Below are 14,873 nucleotides of genomic sequence, written 5' to 3'. Positions count from 1 at the left end.
ACCAGAAAGAGACTTATTACATAGAATATATAGCAGAGAAACAGGCCATTCAGCCTAATAGGTCTATGCTGGTGTTTATCCTCCCACCCATCAAATCCTACCAACATAACCTTCTATTCCTTTCTTCCTCACGTGTTTATCTAGCTTTACCTTTGTCCTTAAAAGTTCTTGACACCTAAGCCTATTATAATACAAATGCAACAGCTCTGTTATCCTGGGAGTACCATTATATTCCTAAAAGGCTATCAGTAATTTCAGCGAGGGTTCTCCCAATTTTCCCACACAACATTGGTAGAAAATTGGCAGAAACCCTGGCGAAATGGTGTAAACGGCCAGCAGTTTTGCATCAACTCTGGGACCTTCAATGTATCTTGCAGATGAAATAGACACAAGCACTTCAACTCATTAAAAAGAGCAGGGAATTGAACCCCTAAAAGAAATTGGTACAGGCCCCACACTCCCAATTTCCCATCACACAGGACTGGGGAATATGAGGAAGGGAGAATGAAAAGCAGAAAAGGAAGATAGCATGAGAATAAGGTGGGGGGGGGGGGGGGGGGGGAGGGGAGAAATGGAGGGAGCGAGGATGAGAAAGGGAGATGGAAGGAAGACGAGAGAGCAAGCACAAGAGAACGAGGACAAGGATAAAATGAGGTTTTGTTTTTTTGCAGACTTCAGAATATCCTTTAGATAGCAAGTACAAAAGGACTAGAGGTTTTTTGGTCCGGTCCTAAAAGCCATGAGCATTGACTGGCTTAAAAATACAAACATCGGTGAGAAACGCAGGAAGAGGCAGTTGAGAAATGCTGCAGCACAAAGGTGGGGCTGGCAGTCACATCTGGAGGGTCTGCGAACCAACAGCCCCATCTTCCTATTCAACAGCTTCTAACTGCCATCACCTACAGTATATGTTGCCCCATATCCTTCCCTATACCCGGGTCTTCATTTCACTTTTAAAAAAGATATTGAGCACATTTGTAAAGGGGCATGTGCGAAAGCTACAAAAACAATGGGGATACACAGAAGGAAAAGGAAACAGGTAAGTGACTTTAAGGATGAGACTTATGGAAAGCATGAAACAGTGAGAAAGGCAGACAGGATAGACTCATGTTTATATAGCGTCTTACATGACCTCAGGACGTTCCAAAGCACTTTACAGCCAATGAAGCACTTTTGAAGTAATCACTGTTGAAATGTAGACATCAAGGTGAGAAATGTGAGAGACAGAAAAAGATCACAAAATGAATTAAGAAAGCTGAACAGTTACAGAAAGATATTTTTCCTGAACAATGCCATAGTAAAGAGTCAGGTGTGATCAGATGGTACTGTTAAAAGAAAACAAAAGGATTACCATCAGTTTGAGCACTTCAGTGAACAACTGATGCACTCTTCAGAATGGATCTCTAGAACAAGGACCCATTATATTTAATTACTGAATTCTGTTGAAAGAATTCCTAAAAGTTAAATTCCAATTTCACAGGAGTGTCTGCTCTAAACTGCCACCTTAGTTTGGATTTGATTATCTGATTAATGATCATTGGGCACCTGTCCAAGTTGGTCATTACAAATGGATTCCACAGCATATTGTAAAATATTGCTACTTTCATTATAAACTGTATCCTAACTCATAAGCACTACCACAGGAGAACCTCTAGTATTAAAAAATTAGAAGTGCCCTAATAACTCACTTGGTAAATGTATTGCTCAGTGTAGACGTCCCACACAAGATTACCAGTCTGGGCCAAATTAACTGATCTCAGCATTGATAGCAGGGGTACGAGAATTGGTCTCAGCACCTTGGGAGTACAGAGCTGGGGGTGGAAGAACAGAATCTGATTTCTATTCAATGCCGCACTGCTGCAAAATGCAGATGCATACGTCTGGGCTGTGACGTCTCCACAGTAAATAGCCTGCTGATATTTATTCTGGGGGGGTCACTCAATTGGGCAAAGTACCAGAAGGTAACCCAGTATGAGTCAGTGCCTTTAAGAGAAAGTTGGTTGGGAGCAGGTGATAGAATATAGTGGTATTTAGCACACAACATATTAATACACCCAACTGACTGGCATAAAATAAGGTTTTTTTTTGCAAAAGTGGACTGGAAACAAATTATTGAGTTTATGGTGAGGAAGTGATTTGCATAACATCCTGCAAATTTCGACACCAACTATTCAATGCATCACTAGAGGTGTTGCTGGTTGAGCTAAGGACCAGAAGGAGGTGGTTGCTGGGCACCAAGGGCAGGCAACTCTATAAGAGGGTATAAGCAGGCTATCTAGAGGGAGGTGTTAAAAGGCAGTCACAGTGCAACCTGCACCACCCTAAGAAATGTCTCAGTGCAGAGAGGTTTAATGACCTCACAAGCATAGCCAAACTAAGTCAAAGCACTCTTGCTAATACTACACTACTCACCTTCTACACTCATCCTTCACTTACCTCCTCGAACGTCACTCTCATCTGGGTGTCAGGGGAACTCACTTCTGCAAAGGGCAATCTCTGCAATCACTCAAGCACCTTCTTTACTCAAGATCACTCAGGAAATTCACATTGCCTGCCACAAGGGCTACTGCTAGTCCAAGGAAACTTCATTTGCAGGTATAATGCACTTCCGAATATCATGGGGCACATGCACTCTTATAGGGAAATTCAGCTCTATGGCTCCAAGAAATAATGATATCTGGGGAAAAATAGCTGACTGAGTCAGACAGGCTGACTGAAATAGCAGTGGAAATTGCCTGTTATAGTTAATTAATACAAGTTTGACTCAATTGAGTTTGTCAACTTTACAGAACTTTTACAATATTGTATTATATTAGGTGGTTTATAAACCATGTATGTTCTTGTAGATATTTCCTGTGGATGTCAGATTCTGAATTGTTTTCAGATGTCTAATATTACTATTTTGGTATGAAGTAAATTATTTCACTATGTCAGTTTTGCAAATTGTTTTAATCTGCTTTGTCACTGTATGTGAATTACTTGATTTACTAGAACTGTTGCATCTCACAAATTGGTTGTAGTAACCATGTGCAATTCAAACAAATACATCAAACCTTGGATACCAAAAATCTTAATATTTTGCATCCCACTAAAGATGGTCCCCATGAACATCTGAGCTTGCACATCAACACTGTAGTTTCTCTGGCTTGTCCCGTCCATTAACATTTAATTTTTTTTACACTCAAAAGATACAAAGATAAAAGGATAGAAATGAGCACTGAAGTTAAAAGAAACATGCAGTAATGTAAATGTAGATTTAAAAAAATCTTGAATTTTATCAGTAATAGATAAAACAAGCAAACAGAAAAGATTCACTACACAGGAATACTGCAAAGATGCAAAATCTCCTTTATTAGACTGGACATAAATAGACCCCAAAATAAATATGCATTTGACCTAGTCTGGAATATTACAACTTTGCTACTTCTGCTGCAAACAGTTATAGTCCCCATGGTCAGGGAATTACCATTACCAGAACCAGAATAATATTTGATAAACTTGGCCAGGTTTTGTATTAAGCAAATAATGGATACTGCAGATAAATTTGCAAGGAGTAAAATGCAAATGTTGCTGTTAAGACACATTAGTATGTCAATGACCAATTAACTGTTCCACATGTCCCAGTGCAAAGTGTACTTCTGTCCCAATACATCTTGCAGCAAGCCCGATTAAAGGATAAATTCAATTCTGTTGTGGTGCCTTTTAAAGGGCAACAGGAAGTATTCTCACTGGAAATGTGCTGCATTACCGTACTATCTTATAACGACCACAATTAAACTATAATACTGCTAATTTTGGTTCACAGAAAAAAAATACATCAGCAACTACCAAAATTTCTTGACCTCACCTTGTCAGTTACAATTACACCTCTACAGTCGTCCTGAAGTAAATTACTGCTCCATTTCTAACTGGGAAAATTACCTGTAAAATGGCCTTTTGCAGCCTGGAGCAGGCGATTTATAAAGATTTTGTATTTAAGATACTGTCTTGCATTTTATCTGTGCCCACCTCTTCACTGCTTAAATGATCTCAGTAGGATCAGGATAGCAAGAGCAAATGAATTTCATCTTTGCTGGAAAAACAAAAATCTGAATCAGCAATGGTTTACCACTGTCCATGCCAGAGGCTTCACTGTTTAAACAAACCAGAACGTCATGATACATAAATGATGTTGGATTACAGATATATAGTACAACTGACATGACCGACTGCAGTAAACCAGTGTTCAGTGTGCATTGTTAGATTGCTTTGCCATGGATGCAAGCCTGGGTTGGAATCCCAGACTTAGCTACGCTTTATTTGGAACTTCTGGGCTGTGTCAGATGACCCAGTTGACAGTTCGAGAAGAGGTGAAGTATTTGACCAATAGAATAAGCAACACCCTAATGAGTTGGTCAGTAGCAGTCAGAGGTTTGAAGATGGCCATTCACTCATCCTCTGCCAGAATTCACAGTCTACAGCTTGAAAACACGAAGGGGTAAAGCTTCACAAACATGCATGGGTCCTTTAGTGCCACAACATCCTTGAAATTGAATAGCTTTTGCAGGTACTCTACACAGTGTAAAAGATCATATCTAACAAGAAAGCAAAGTTCTTGTACATAAAGTAAATAGGCAAATTTCTGAACAGGTTGGAGACAAAACATACAAAAAGATAACTTTAGTCAAATGCATGGTAACAAAACAGCTAAAAAAGGTATCTTCTCAATAACAATTGATTGTAGATGTAGAAAACTACATAGATTTCTACTAATATTCATATCCAGAGTGGGCAATTTATGCAGCTTGATCACCACTCATATACCTGAATATCCCAACACTTACATCTACCTGTACCTGAAGTCTCTTTCACTAATACACAGTTGTATTTTCCCTTCCTCCTTCCCAATATTTCATAGCAGGCAATCACTGCAATGACAACATACACTCACCCACTATTTTAGGCACATACAATTAATTCCTAGCATCCAGACTGGGAAACCCACTATGCAGTTTGCCAGTACAATGTTATTGGCATTCAACTCAAGTTGAAATTTTAAGGAATGACACACTAAATAGAAAATAGGATTGTGACTTTGAAAAGGGACATTGCAGTGGATTTAATGCATATTGCTATTATAGTATAATATTGCGAACAGTTAGGTTTACAACCTAAGCATAAAATCAAAGCACTTGAAATATTACTACCAAGTTACTTCATGTTAAAATAATAGATGGGATAGTGAGGCAGCTACAATACACATCAACCCCAAATAAAAACTTAAGTGGCTCCAAGGACCATTATACTGGCAGTACAAGTAAATCCCATTAGTTCAGGTGGATCTTGAGGTTTTCTTGTTTTCACATGCCATGTATATTAATTTCACACATTCTACCCACTGCACATTGTCACATCCAAATACAATACAGTACATGTATTGGTATAAAATGTTGAATGATACCAATAAATATAAATTTATTGACTATTTAAAAGGGGTCATTTAAATGCAGTCTATCTACAACATCCAAAGAGACCACTGTCCATGTTTTGCAGTTACATTTTGCTGTAGTTTCATGAATTTTTTCTTCACTTTAGTTTTCATTAAGTAGGCGACAGTCAAGACAGCATATTACAACAAAAATTTGCAAATGGATGGGGCATGATTGAATAATCCTTACTTTTAATTAGCATTTAGATTTTAAAAAATATTTGCATTGGGTGTGCAGAAATATTGACAGGACAGTTTAAAAAGTATCAATATACAGACACACCATTATGGTGTACCCTATTGTTTATTTCACTAGAACATTAACCCTTTATTTTAAGGAAAGGATTCATTGTGGTCTCTACAAGTTTAACTGATATCATGATTTACGCTTTCCCTTATTTGAAAGTGGAAGCAGATTATAGATATTGCAGGGATAATAGCAAACAAACATTTGCAGGAATTCTAAAGCACTTAGCTGGCAGCAGACCACATCAAGTCTGCAGCAGGGTTCTCTCTTCTACCCAATCAAATGCCACGTTTGAGTTAATTATCTTGATCAAGATTTTAAAGTTATTTGCAATAGTGATAATTCAATAAACTATTGCATTGCAACTATATGTAAGCTCAATTTATTTTTTCACAATGGTATACCAGCTCTGCTGCACCTCCCATGGGGAAACAGGAAGTGCATTGCCTACTTTGGTCACATTCAGGCAAATTTATGCAGTTACATTTTAATGTGCAGCTATCAAGATTCACAGGTATTTGAAGTGTGCAGTATTATTTGCTAGCACCAGACATCTCCTCCACATGCTGCAAAAACACCATAGGGCAGGAATGGGACATACAATCTCAGTTTCTTGGAGCTACGGGTTGAAAATGGGAGATCTGTCCAGAAGTGAAATAAATCATCCCTGACATCACAGTATACTGCAATATGTAACCTTGTGCAGTTGGGATACAAAACCATGTGATATGACAAGGAAGGTCTTGCCCACTACTGGAACAATTAAGCCTAACAGCTATTTGCTTTGTTACAAAAGGTTTGAATACAAATACGCAGTATTTTCTACAATAAAAAAAAGTTATCATATGGCATGATTTCTTCATGTTCTTCATTTTGTAGAAATGTTTTAACAATCCATTTAAATATTCACATTGTAGTAAACTTCATTTAGGAACACATCTATATAAGGAAAAAGTCTGAAGGCTATTAACAAGATGTGCAAATATTTGAGTTTCAAGATGAATCATGATCCATGCTGCAACCAAGGGCCTCAATATCATTGCTGATATCGGAGATCATTCTGTCCCATTCATCACCTTCAGAAGGCACCGACTGATCATCTGAGCCTGCAGTTGCTCCATTGCCATTCGTAGTTGAATTGGATGCATTACTCAAAGTCCTTCTGTATCGGCCAAAACTGTCTGTTATAATGCCCCTTCCATCCTTCACACCAATGGTTTCTAGGAAGTTTTCAAAATGTAAGCTGTCTTTCTCTGGAATGAAAGGTCGGAGTCCTAGAGGATAAAGTGGCATGACCATTTAATTGCAAACTCTGCCAACAGAACTGGGAATGACAACATTTTTAACAAGTTAATATGCTATAATTGATGGTTGAGTAGAGTATTCCACGGCCAATTGCATTGCTGTTTGAAGTTACTCAAGTTACACTTCCAAATTACTGGTCTAGATTTATGTAAACCTTTAGTGCTGTACACGTTTTCTCAGAGTTCAAGTCTACGCAATGGAGTGTGGTTTAAGCCTGGAGGAATGTGACAGTAGAAACCAGATCAGTAATAACACTTTCCTCCACCCACTGCTCCATGCTTAGCTATGCTGCCTATCTGCTCCAAGACCACGCCAAGCAAGCTACTATGGTGCAGTGGTGGCCCTGTGGCTACTCTTGATTTTCCATCCAACTGTGGGAAGCCTCTGGCCTCTATTTGGTGCTTCTCCACAGCAACTGAGCATTATGGGAAGTCAATCTTCTGTCACTCACTGGCTTGGCACTGTACAATGATGCTGCAAATTTCCACCACCATAACCTCATCACAAAATTCTGAATCTTCTACTTAAAATGGTCTCAAACGGACTCCAAGAGAATCCTTATCCAATCACCAAATAAAATATAGCAGCTTTACAATGAAAATTTGAAGTTGATTAACATGAAATTCCCAAATCAATGACAACAGGGGGGCTGTTAAGTGCCAGGAACAAAGTCAGAATATACTGCCTCAAAACAAACAAGGAAAAGATTAAGATGTCTTCATAGTAAGAGTTGGTAAGATCTCTTAAGAGTTGAAAACAAGATCTGTCTTTCAGACTTGTTTCATGAAGCTCAATGTTAAGGATGGCACACTTACGGAATTTTTATTTGAGAAGGCATTGAAAGCCAATGAGCTCTGATGGGCCAAGACTGATGTCAACTCAAATTATGGATGCAAAGGAATCATTCTGGAATAAAACTTTGTCTCTGAAGTCTTCCGGGGATGCCATGACTATCTACCAATGAACACAAGAGACCTTCATGGCAAAAGTCACTACTTATGGACAGTCCTCAGGTAAACTGTGGTACATTTAAATGTTTTAGGACAGTGAAGCCAGAATTTAGATAACTGTATTCTTTAGTTTATGTATTTGAGCAGATCTTGTAGAGCTGTACTGTTTAGCAGTTAAATCAAAAAGCACTTTTGCACAAAGGGTAGTGGAAATCTGGAACTTGCCTTCCTAAAAAAAATTCAATTGACAGCCTTTTAAGACAGAGATCAATAGATATTTGTTGGGTGAGGGCATCAAGGGAAATGGAGCAAAGGTAGGTAAATGGAGTTGAGGTACAATCACCCATGATCCAAGTGAATAGAACAGGCTCGAGGGGCTGAATGGCCTGCTCCTGTTCCTAGGTTGTTAAGCAGATTAGAGCCAAATTATTTGCTTTATCTGTGACTTGATTTTTTTTGGTGACAGAAGAGCTTTGATTAAGCAAAGAAATTGGCTTTGTTCTCTTTGGAAGTTTATGATGGGGATGAACAAGGCTGACAGGAAATTTGACATTACAAGGTTGGGACTAAGTTCAGACATAACTTTTTAAAAACACAAAAAGGATAACAGACTATGGAACAAGTTACAAGGGAAAGTCACAAACATTATGAATGGGTTCAGGAGACAGCAAGATGCATTTCTAGAGTGACAATGGATTGAGGGTCACGGTGGAAAGACAGGTAGGTTAATGAAAAAGGCACAGACTTGTTCGGCCTAACAGTCTTATGCTCAACAATAGAGAATCACATTTCAGCATTCAGCTTCAGAAACTGTACAAAGATGGAGAGTCTGACTGGAAAACAGTTTTTAAAGTTTGTTTTTTAGATTAGAAAAAGAGAAAATCCATACTAGAACTACTAAAACAGCAGTGACATTTTGCAGTGCACAATTCACTGTTTTTCTTTTTCAAGTTACTAAATATTACCAAATGATACAAGATATGTGAATGAGACTTAAAAATTTCATGGTGAAACATTTAAAAGACCTAATTGAAGTGGCTATATCAGTCAACAACTTACAAGGTCAAATGCTAGGTCTCATCACAATGCAAAATCATAAATATTGCTAACCAATTATATTTAACCCTATACCAGGAGTTGGTCCTATAACCTACCAAGCAAAAGAAATTTTCTGCCATCACCGTATAACTGTCGAAGACTGATGCAAAATTCATGAATTGAGGCGCCATTTCGATACCCATGCAGAAGCATAGCAAACTTCTGGATTTCTTCAGATGTCAACTTTGTTCTCAGCTGCAAGACAGAAATGCAAAATTATTACACTATTAAATGGACCAGAGCTCGTGACCAGAAGCAATCAATACAATCCCAACACACCACTGCTTTAGTATAAAATTAACTTTCCCCTAATATGATCAGCCAGTCTTCACACATAACTGGACAATGAAGACTCTTCCATAGCTCACATTAAGACAATACCACAAATCTATTATATTGAACACAGTACATGTCTAAAAGTAGATTAAGATGTTTTAGATTTCTGAACTTTGATTTAACTATCAGCTTGTTCCAGGATGAGGATATTAAAAACAATTCTGAAATCTAAAGTGGAGTTCCTTTCGATATTTTAAACACAAGTTTAGCAGCAAAAAAATCCTTTCAAGTTGACCAAAGCTGGCGCTGCACATTGACTATTCCTCACTTTACAAGGTCATCAATTGATGTGTCAGTGAGAAACTGGTAGCTGCAGATTTGGGTCCAGCCAGGTAGTACCTAGGCTATACTGCCCATCTGGAACTGCAATTCTTTTCAAAGTTCTGTGCATACATGGTAATGTGTGTGTGCAGATCTCCAGAATTTACATGTTTATAGGAGTGCAGGCAAGAGCACCCTCAAACTGTAAACATCTAAATTAACTCCACTTTTAAAAAAGTGCTTAGGAGAGGTCCATGGAACAGTAAGCATGTTTTAAACTGGGTTTGACATCAGTGGAGGCATACTCCACCTGATGTCAAACCCAAGCTTTGTAGCAGTGCTAAGTTACAGTATAAGCATACAATCACATGGAGAAAAGTACCCACTACTCAAAGCTGAAGTTTCTCCCTGATCTTCAAACATTATAAAGCAAACACTCAAAAGCATTTGATATTAAAATTTACACCAATGGGCTTCTCCAATTCGCAACTGCTTATTTTAAAAAGGTAGGTATTCAGACTGGCAGGATGTGGTGTTCCACAAGGATCGGTGCTGGGACCACTGTTGTTCACTATTTACATGAACGATTTGTATTCGGGGATACAATTTCAAAATTTGCGGACACCACCAAATTGGGGAGTATAGTTAATACAGAGGAGGACTGCGACAATATACAGGAAGACATTAATAAACTTTCAGAATAGACATGTAATTGGCAAATGAATTTCAATATGAATAGGTGTGAGGTATTACGTTTTGGTAGGAAAAACTTCTTTACCCAGAGAGTGGTTAGAACGTGGAACTCGCTACCACAAGGAGTAGTTGAGGCGACTAGCATAGATGCATTTAAGGGGAAACCAGATAAGCACATCAGGGAGAAAGGAATAGAAGAATATGCTGATGGGGTAAAGAGGAAGGAAGCTCGTGTAGAACAAACACCGGCATGGACCTGTTGGGCCAAATGGCCTGTTTGTGTTGTACATTCTGTGTAATTACCAATTGCATGCAGCCTTTATAAGACTTCCATCTTGTTCTCTTACTAGATAGAAATTGTGAGCTATAGCAAGTAAAGGCAAGTCAAAACTAACTTGCTAATTATTAAATATTTGAGGTATACTTCATTAGTGAAAATATGAACATTTGTATTTCCTGGTCACACCACCACCAGATTGTCTTCCACCCTCTCAAAAATGTTGATATTGATTAGTAAACAAGGTGGATATCATACAGCTTGATCAGACTTTAAAATTAATTTGTAAATTACACTCATTGACATGATATTTGGAAGTCAATGAAGCACATTGAGGTGAGAGTGACTGCCCTTGACATCAAGGCAGCATTTGACCAAGTGTGGCACCAAGGAGCCCTAGTAAAATTGAAGTCAATGGGAATCAGGGGGGAAACTCTCCAGTGGCTGGAGTCATACCTAGCACAAAGGAAGATGGTAGTGGTTGTTGGAGGCCAATCATCTCAGCCCCAGGGCATTGCTGAAGGAGTTCCTCAGGGCAGTGTCCCAGGTCCAACCATCTTCAGCTGCTTCATCAATGACCTTCCCTTCATCATAAGGTCAGAAATAGGGATGACTGCACAGTGTTCAGTTCCATTCATAGCCCCTCAGATAATGAAGCAGTCTGTGCCCACAAGCAGCAAGACCTGGACAACATCCAGGCTTGGGTTGATAAGTGGCAAGTAACATTCACGCCAGACAAGTGCCAGAAAATGACCATCTCCAACGAGAGAATCTAACCATCTCCCCATGACATTCAACGGCATTACCATCGCCAAATCCCCCACCATCAACATCCTGGGGGTCACCATTGACCAGAAACTTAACTGGACCAGCCACATAAATAATTTGGATACAAGAGGTCAGAGGTTGGGTATTCTGTGGCTAGTGACTCACCTCCTGACTCCCCAAAGCCTTTCCACCATCTACAAGGCACAAGTCAGGAGTGTGATGGAATACTCTCCACTTGCTTGGATTAGTGCAGCTCCAACAACACAAGCAGCCCAGCACCATCCAGGGCAAAGCAGCCTACTTGATTGGCACCCCATCCACCACCCTAAACATTCACTCCCTTCATCAACGGTGCACTGTGGCTGCAGTGTGTACCATCTACAGGATGCCACTACAGCAACTCGCCATGGCTTCTTCGACAGCACCTCCCAAACCCGCGACCTCTACCACCTAGAAGGACAAGGGCAGCAGGCACATGGGATCAACACCACCTGCACATTCCCCTCCAAGTCACACACCATCCCGACTTGGAAATATATTGCCTTTCCTTCATCGTCGCCAGGTCAAAATCCTGGAACTCCCTACCTAACAGCACTGTGGGAGAACCCTCACCACACCGACTGCAGTGTTTCAAGGCGGCAGCTCATTACCACCTTCTCAAGGGCAATTAGGGATGGGCAATAAATGCTGGCCTTGCCAACGACGCCCATATCCCATGAATGAATAAAAAAGTCATCTCCAGGATTCACATTGACATAATGGTAGAACATGTATAAATATTTCAACAAAGACTTCTGGTCCCTTTTATTAGTCATGCAGCTATAGTTACTGGACAATGTTTCAGGAAAGCTAACTCTAAAGATGCTACAGTAAAATTTCAGAATTTCTGCTAGGCTTGACTTATTTAAAAAAATAAACTGCAATTTATTCTCAACATACCTACTAAAGATTAAACCTAGTGTGGGGAGGGGGTATAAGAAACCTGCAACAATGTCCAAAATCTAAAGGCTGAGATTTAGTATTCCGTTAGATCTTAAAGCACTGAAGCAATAAACTCTACTAGTCCCAATGCTACTGCTGTTCACACATTTTTCACAAAATATGCAAACTGCCTGTAAGATAACTGACAAAATTACAAAATTGAAGTATCCAAACTCCTTAAATGGTGAAACTAATTTTCACGTGCAAAAAAATTAAAGTAGACATCATTTATACTAGGGAAAAAAGGCTGATAAGATACTTGTAAAAGACAAAGCAAACAAATTTCAGATGCCATCATGAACAGAAAAATATGATAAACAAGTCTAAGCTAAAATGATAGCAAAATAAGTTACAGTAAAAATGGGTGCTCAAAGGAAAATGAAAGCATTTTAATCACTTGGTTATAAATATCTTCTTATTTCCAGGATTATTTGTACATTCATGAAGGCCAGCATTCCACAACTCTGCTTTCTGCCAGAAATGTTACAGGATGTTTCAGGAGTACTTGAGCAATTCCACTGACCTTAATGGCAGGCAACTGTATAAATCCACTGCCATATAAAATGACAATACTTTCAGCGTGAATCAGCAAAAATATTTTCATTTTATCAGTATAAAGCAGAAACTAATTAAGAAACTTGTGTTTTAATACAATGAACAATAACTTACTGTCATCATGTAATCCTGAAGCAGTTCAGCTGCAGAGGCACTGAGTTCACTTTCACTAACATTTTTTATCTGAGGTGATGGTAGAGTTGAGGATGATGGTGAATTTCCACCTGTATCTGAACCCTGAAAAGACCTGAGTGAACAAAAAAAAACTTGCAAATTTAATCATCTGCAACTTACAATGGCCAATAAAAATTTACTTTAAAAAAATTAAAAACCTTCAGCTATAAATTGTAGTCGGTTCTGTTTTACATTGTGAAATGCAACTGGTTTACTACAATTAGACTTGTCTGTAACTTTGAAATGAAGCATCAATCTTCATTGGGTATGAGATCAAACTACTGTATGCAAAGACAGTTTTTCAGTGGAGTGTTTTAATGTCTTACTAAGATTTTATTGAAGATTCTATTAAGTCTCAGTTACAAAAGAAAAGCCAAGAATGAGAATTGCATTTATTAATTGCTCCACAAATTCCATCCAATTAATTCACTTACAATTGACAGGTGTTTTTGCTACTTATTTACATATTTTTATACACAACATGGATTGAAAATTGGTTAACAGGAAAGAGAGCAGGAATAAATGGGTCTTTTTCAGGGTGGCAGGCAGTGACTAGTGAGGTACCGCAGGGATCAGTGCTTGGGCCCCAGCTATTCACAATATTTATCAATGATTTGGATGAAGGAACCAAATGTAACATTTCCAAGTTTGCTAATGACACAAAACTAGGTGGGATTGAGAGTTGTGAGAAGGATGCAAAGAAGTTTGAAGGCGATTTAGACAAGTTGAGTGAGTGGGCAAATACATGGCAGATGCAGTATAATGTGGATAAATGTGAAGTTATCCACTTCGGAAGGAAAAACGGAAAGGCAGAGTATTATTTAAATGGTGATAGATTGGGAAATATTGATATACAAAAGGACCTGGGTGTCCTTGTACACCAGTCACTGAAAGCAACTGCAGGTGTAGCAAGCAGTTAGGAAGGCAAATGATATGGCCTTCATTGCAAGAGGATTTCTTACTGCAATTATACAGGGCCTTGGTAAGACCACATCTGGAGTATTATATGCAGTTTTGGTCTCCTTACCTAAGAAAGGATATACTTGCCATGGAGGGAGTGCAGCGAAGGTTCACCAGACTGATTCCTGGGATGGCAGGACTGTCGTATGAGGAGAGATTGGGTCGACTCAGCCTGTATTCACGAGTTTAGAAGAATGAGGGGATCTCACTGAAACATAAAATTCTGACAGGGCTAGACAGACTGGATGCAGGGAGGATGTTTCCCCTGGCTGGGGGGGTCTAGAACAAGGGGTCACAGTCTCAGGATACAGGGTAGGACATTTAGGACTGAGATGAGGAGAAATTTCTTCACTCAGAGGGTGGTGAACCTGTGGAATTCTCTGCCACAGAAGGCTGTGGAGGCCAAGTGACTAAATATATTTAAAAAGGAGCTAGATAGATTTCTAGACACAAAAGGCATCAAGGGACATGGGGAGAGAGCAGGAATATGGTATTGAGGTAGAGGATCAGCCATGATCGTATTGAGTGGTGGAGCAGGCTCGAAGGGCCGAATGGCCTACTCCTGCTCCTATTTTCTATGTATGTTTCCCCAAGCCCATTTAGCTTAACTTACAGGAAACTTCAGTACTATAGGAGCAAAACCAAAATATTTTGTTAACAGGATTCACATTTTCAGGCAAATTCTCAAGTACACATGAGCAAATTATAGATTTACATAATAGAAACTGCTTCTAAATTTAATTTAGCATTTCTGAAATTTGTCAGATAGAGCTAAAAACAGTTCAGTTTTAAAAGAATGGC

The 14,873-nt window shown here is 39.0% G+C and overlaps 1 protein-coding gene across 3 annotated transcripts in view; it reads right to left on the bottom strand.

Annotated features, from left to right (window-relative positions):
- Positions 1-3,325: 3,325 nt before the first annotated feature.
- Positions 3,326-14,873, bottom strand: part of ccm2 (CCM2 scaffold protein) — a 98,887-nt gene continuing 87,339 nt past the window's right edge. For all 3 annotated transcript variants that reach the window (XM_067984465.1, XM_067984464.1, XM_067984466.1), the window contains 3 exons: positions 13,053-13,185; positions 9,124-9,262; positions 3,326-6,988 (listed from right to left, as the gene is read on the bottom strand). In XM_067984465.1, coding sequence (XP_067840566.1) covers positions 6,708-6,988; positions 9,124-9,262; positions 13,053-13,185 — 553 coding nt within the window. In that variant the 3' untranslated portion in view covers positions 3,326-6,707. The remainder of the gene's footprint in view (positions 6,989-9,123; positions 9,263-13,052; positions 13,186-14,873) is intronic.

The sequence above is a fragment of the Heptranchias perlo genome, chromosome 5, assembly GCF_035084215.1.
Source record: "Heptranchias perlo isolate sHepPer1 chromosome 5, sHepPer1.hap1, whole genome shotgun sequence".
In the NCBI taxonomy this organism is placed as follows: Eukaryota; Metazoa; Chordata; class Chondrichthyes; order Hexanchiformes; family Hexanchidae; genus Heptranchias; species Heptranchias perlo.
The sequence above is the reverse complement of the archived record's forward strand: the minus strand, read 5'-3'. Positions and strand labels throughout refer to the sequence as shown.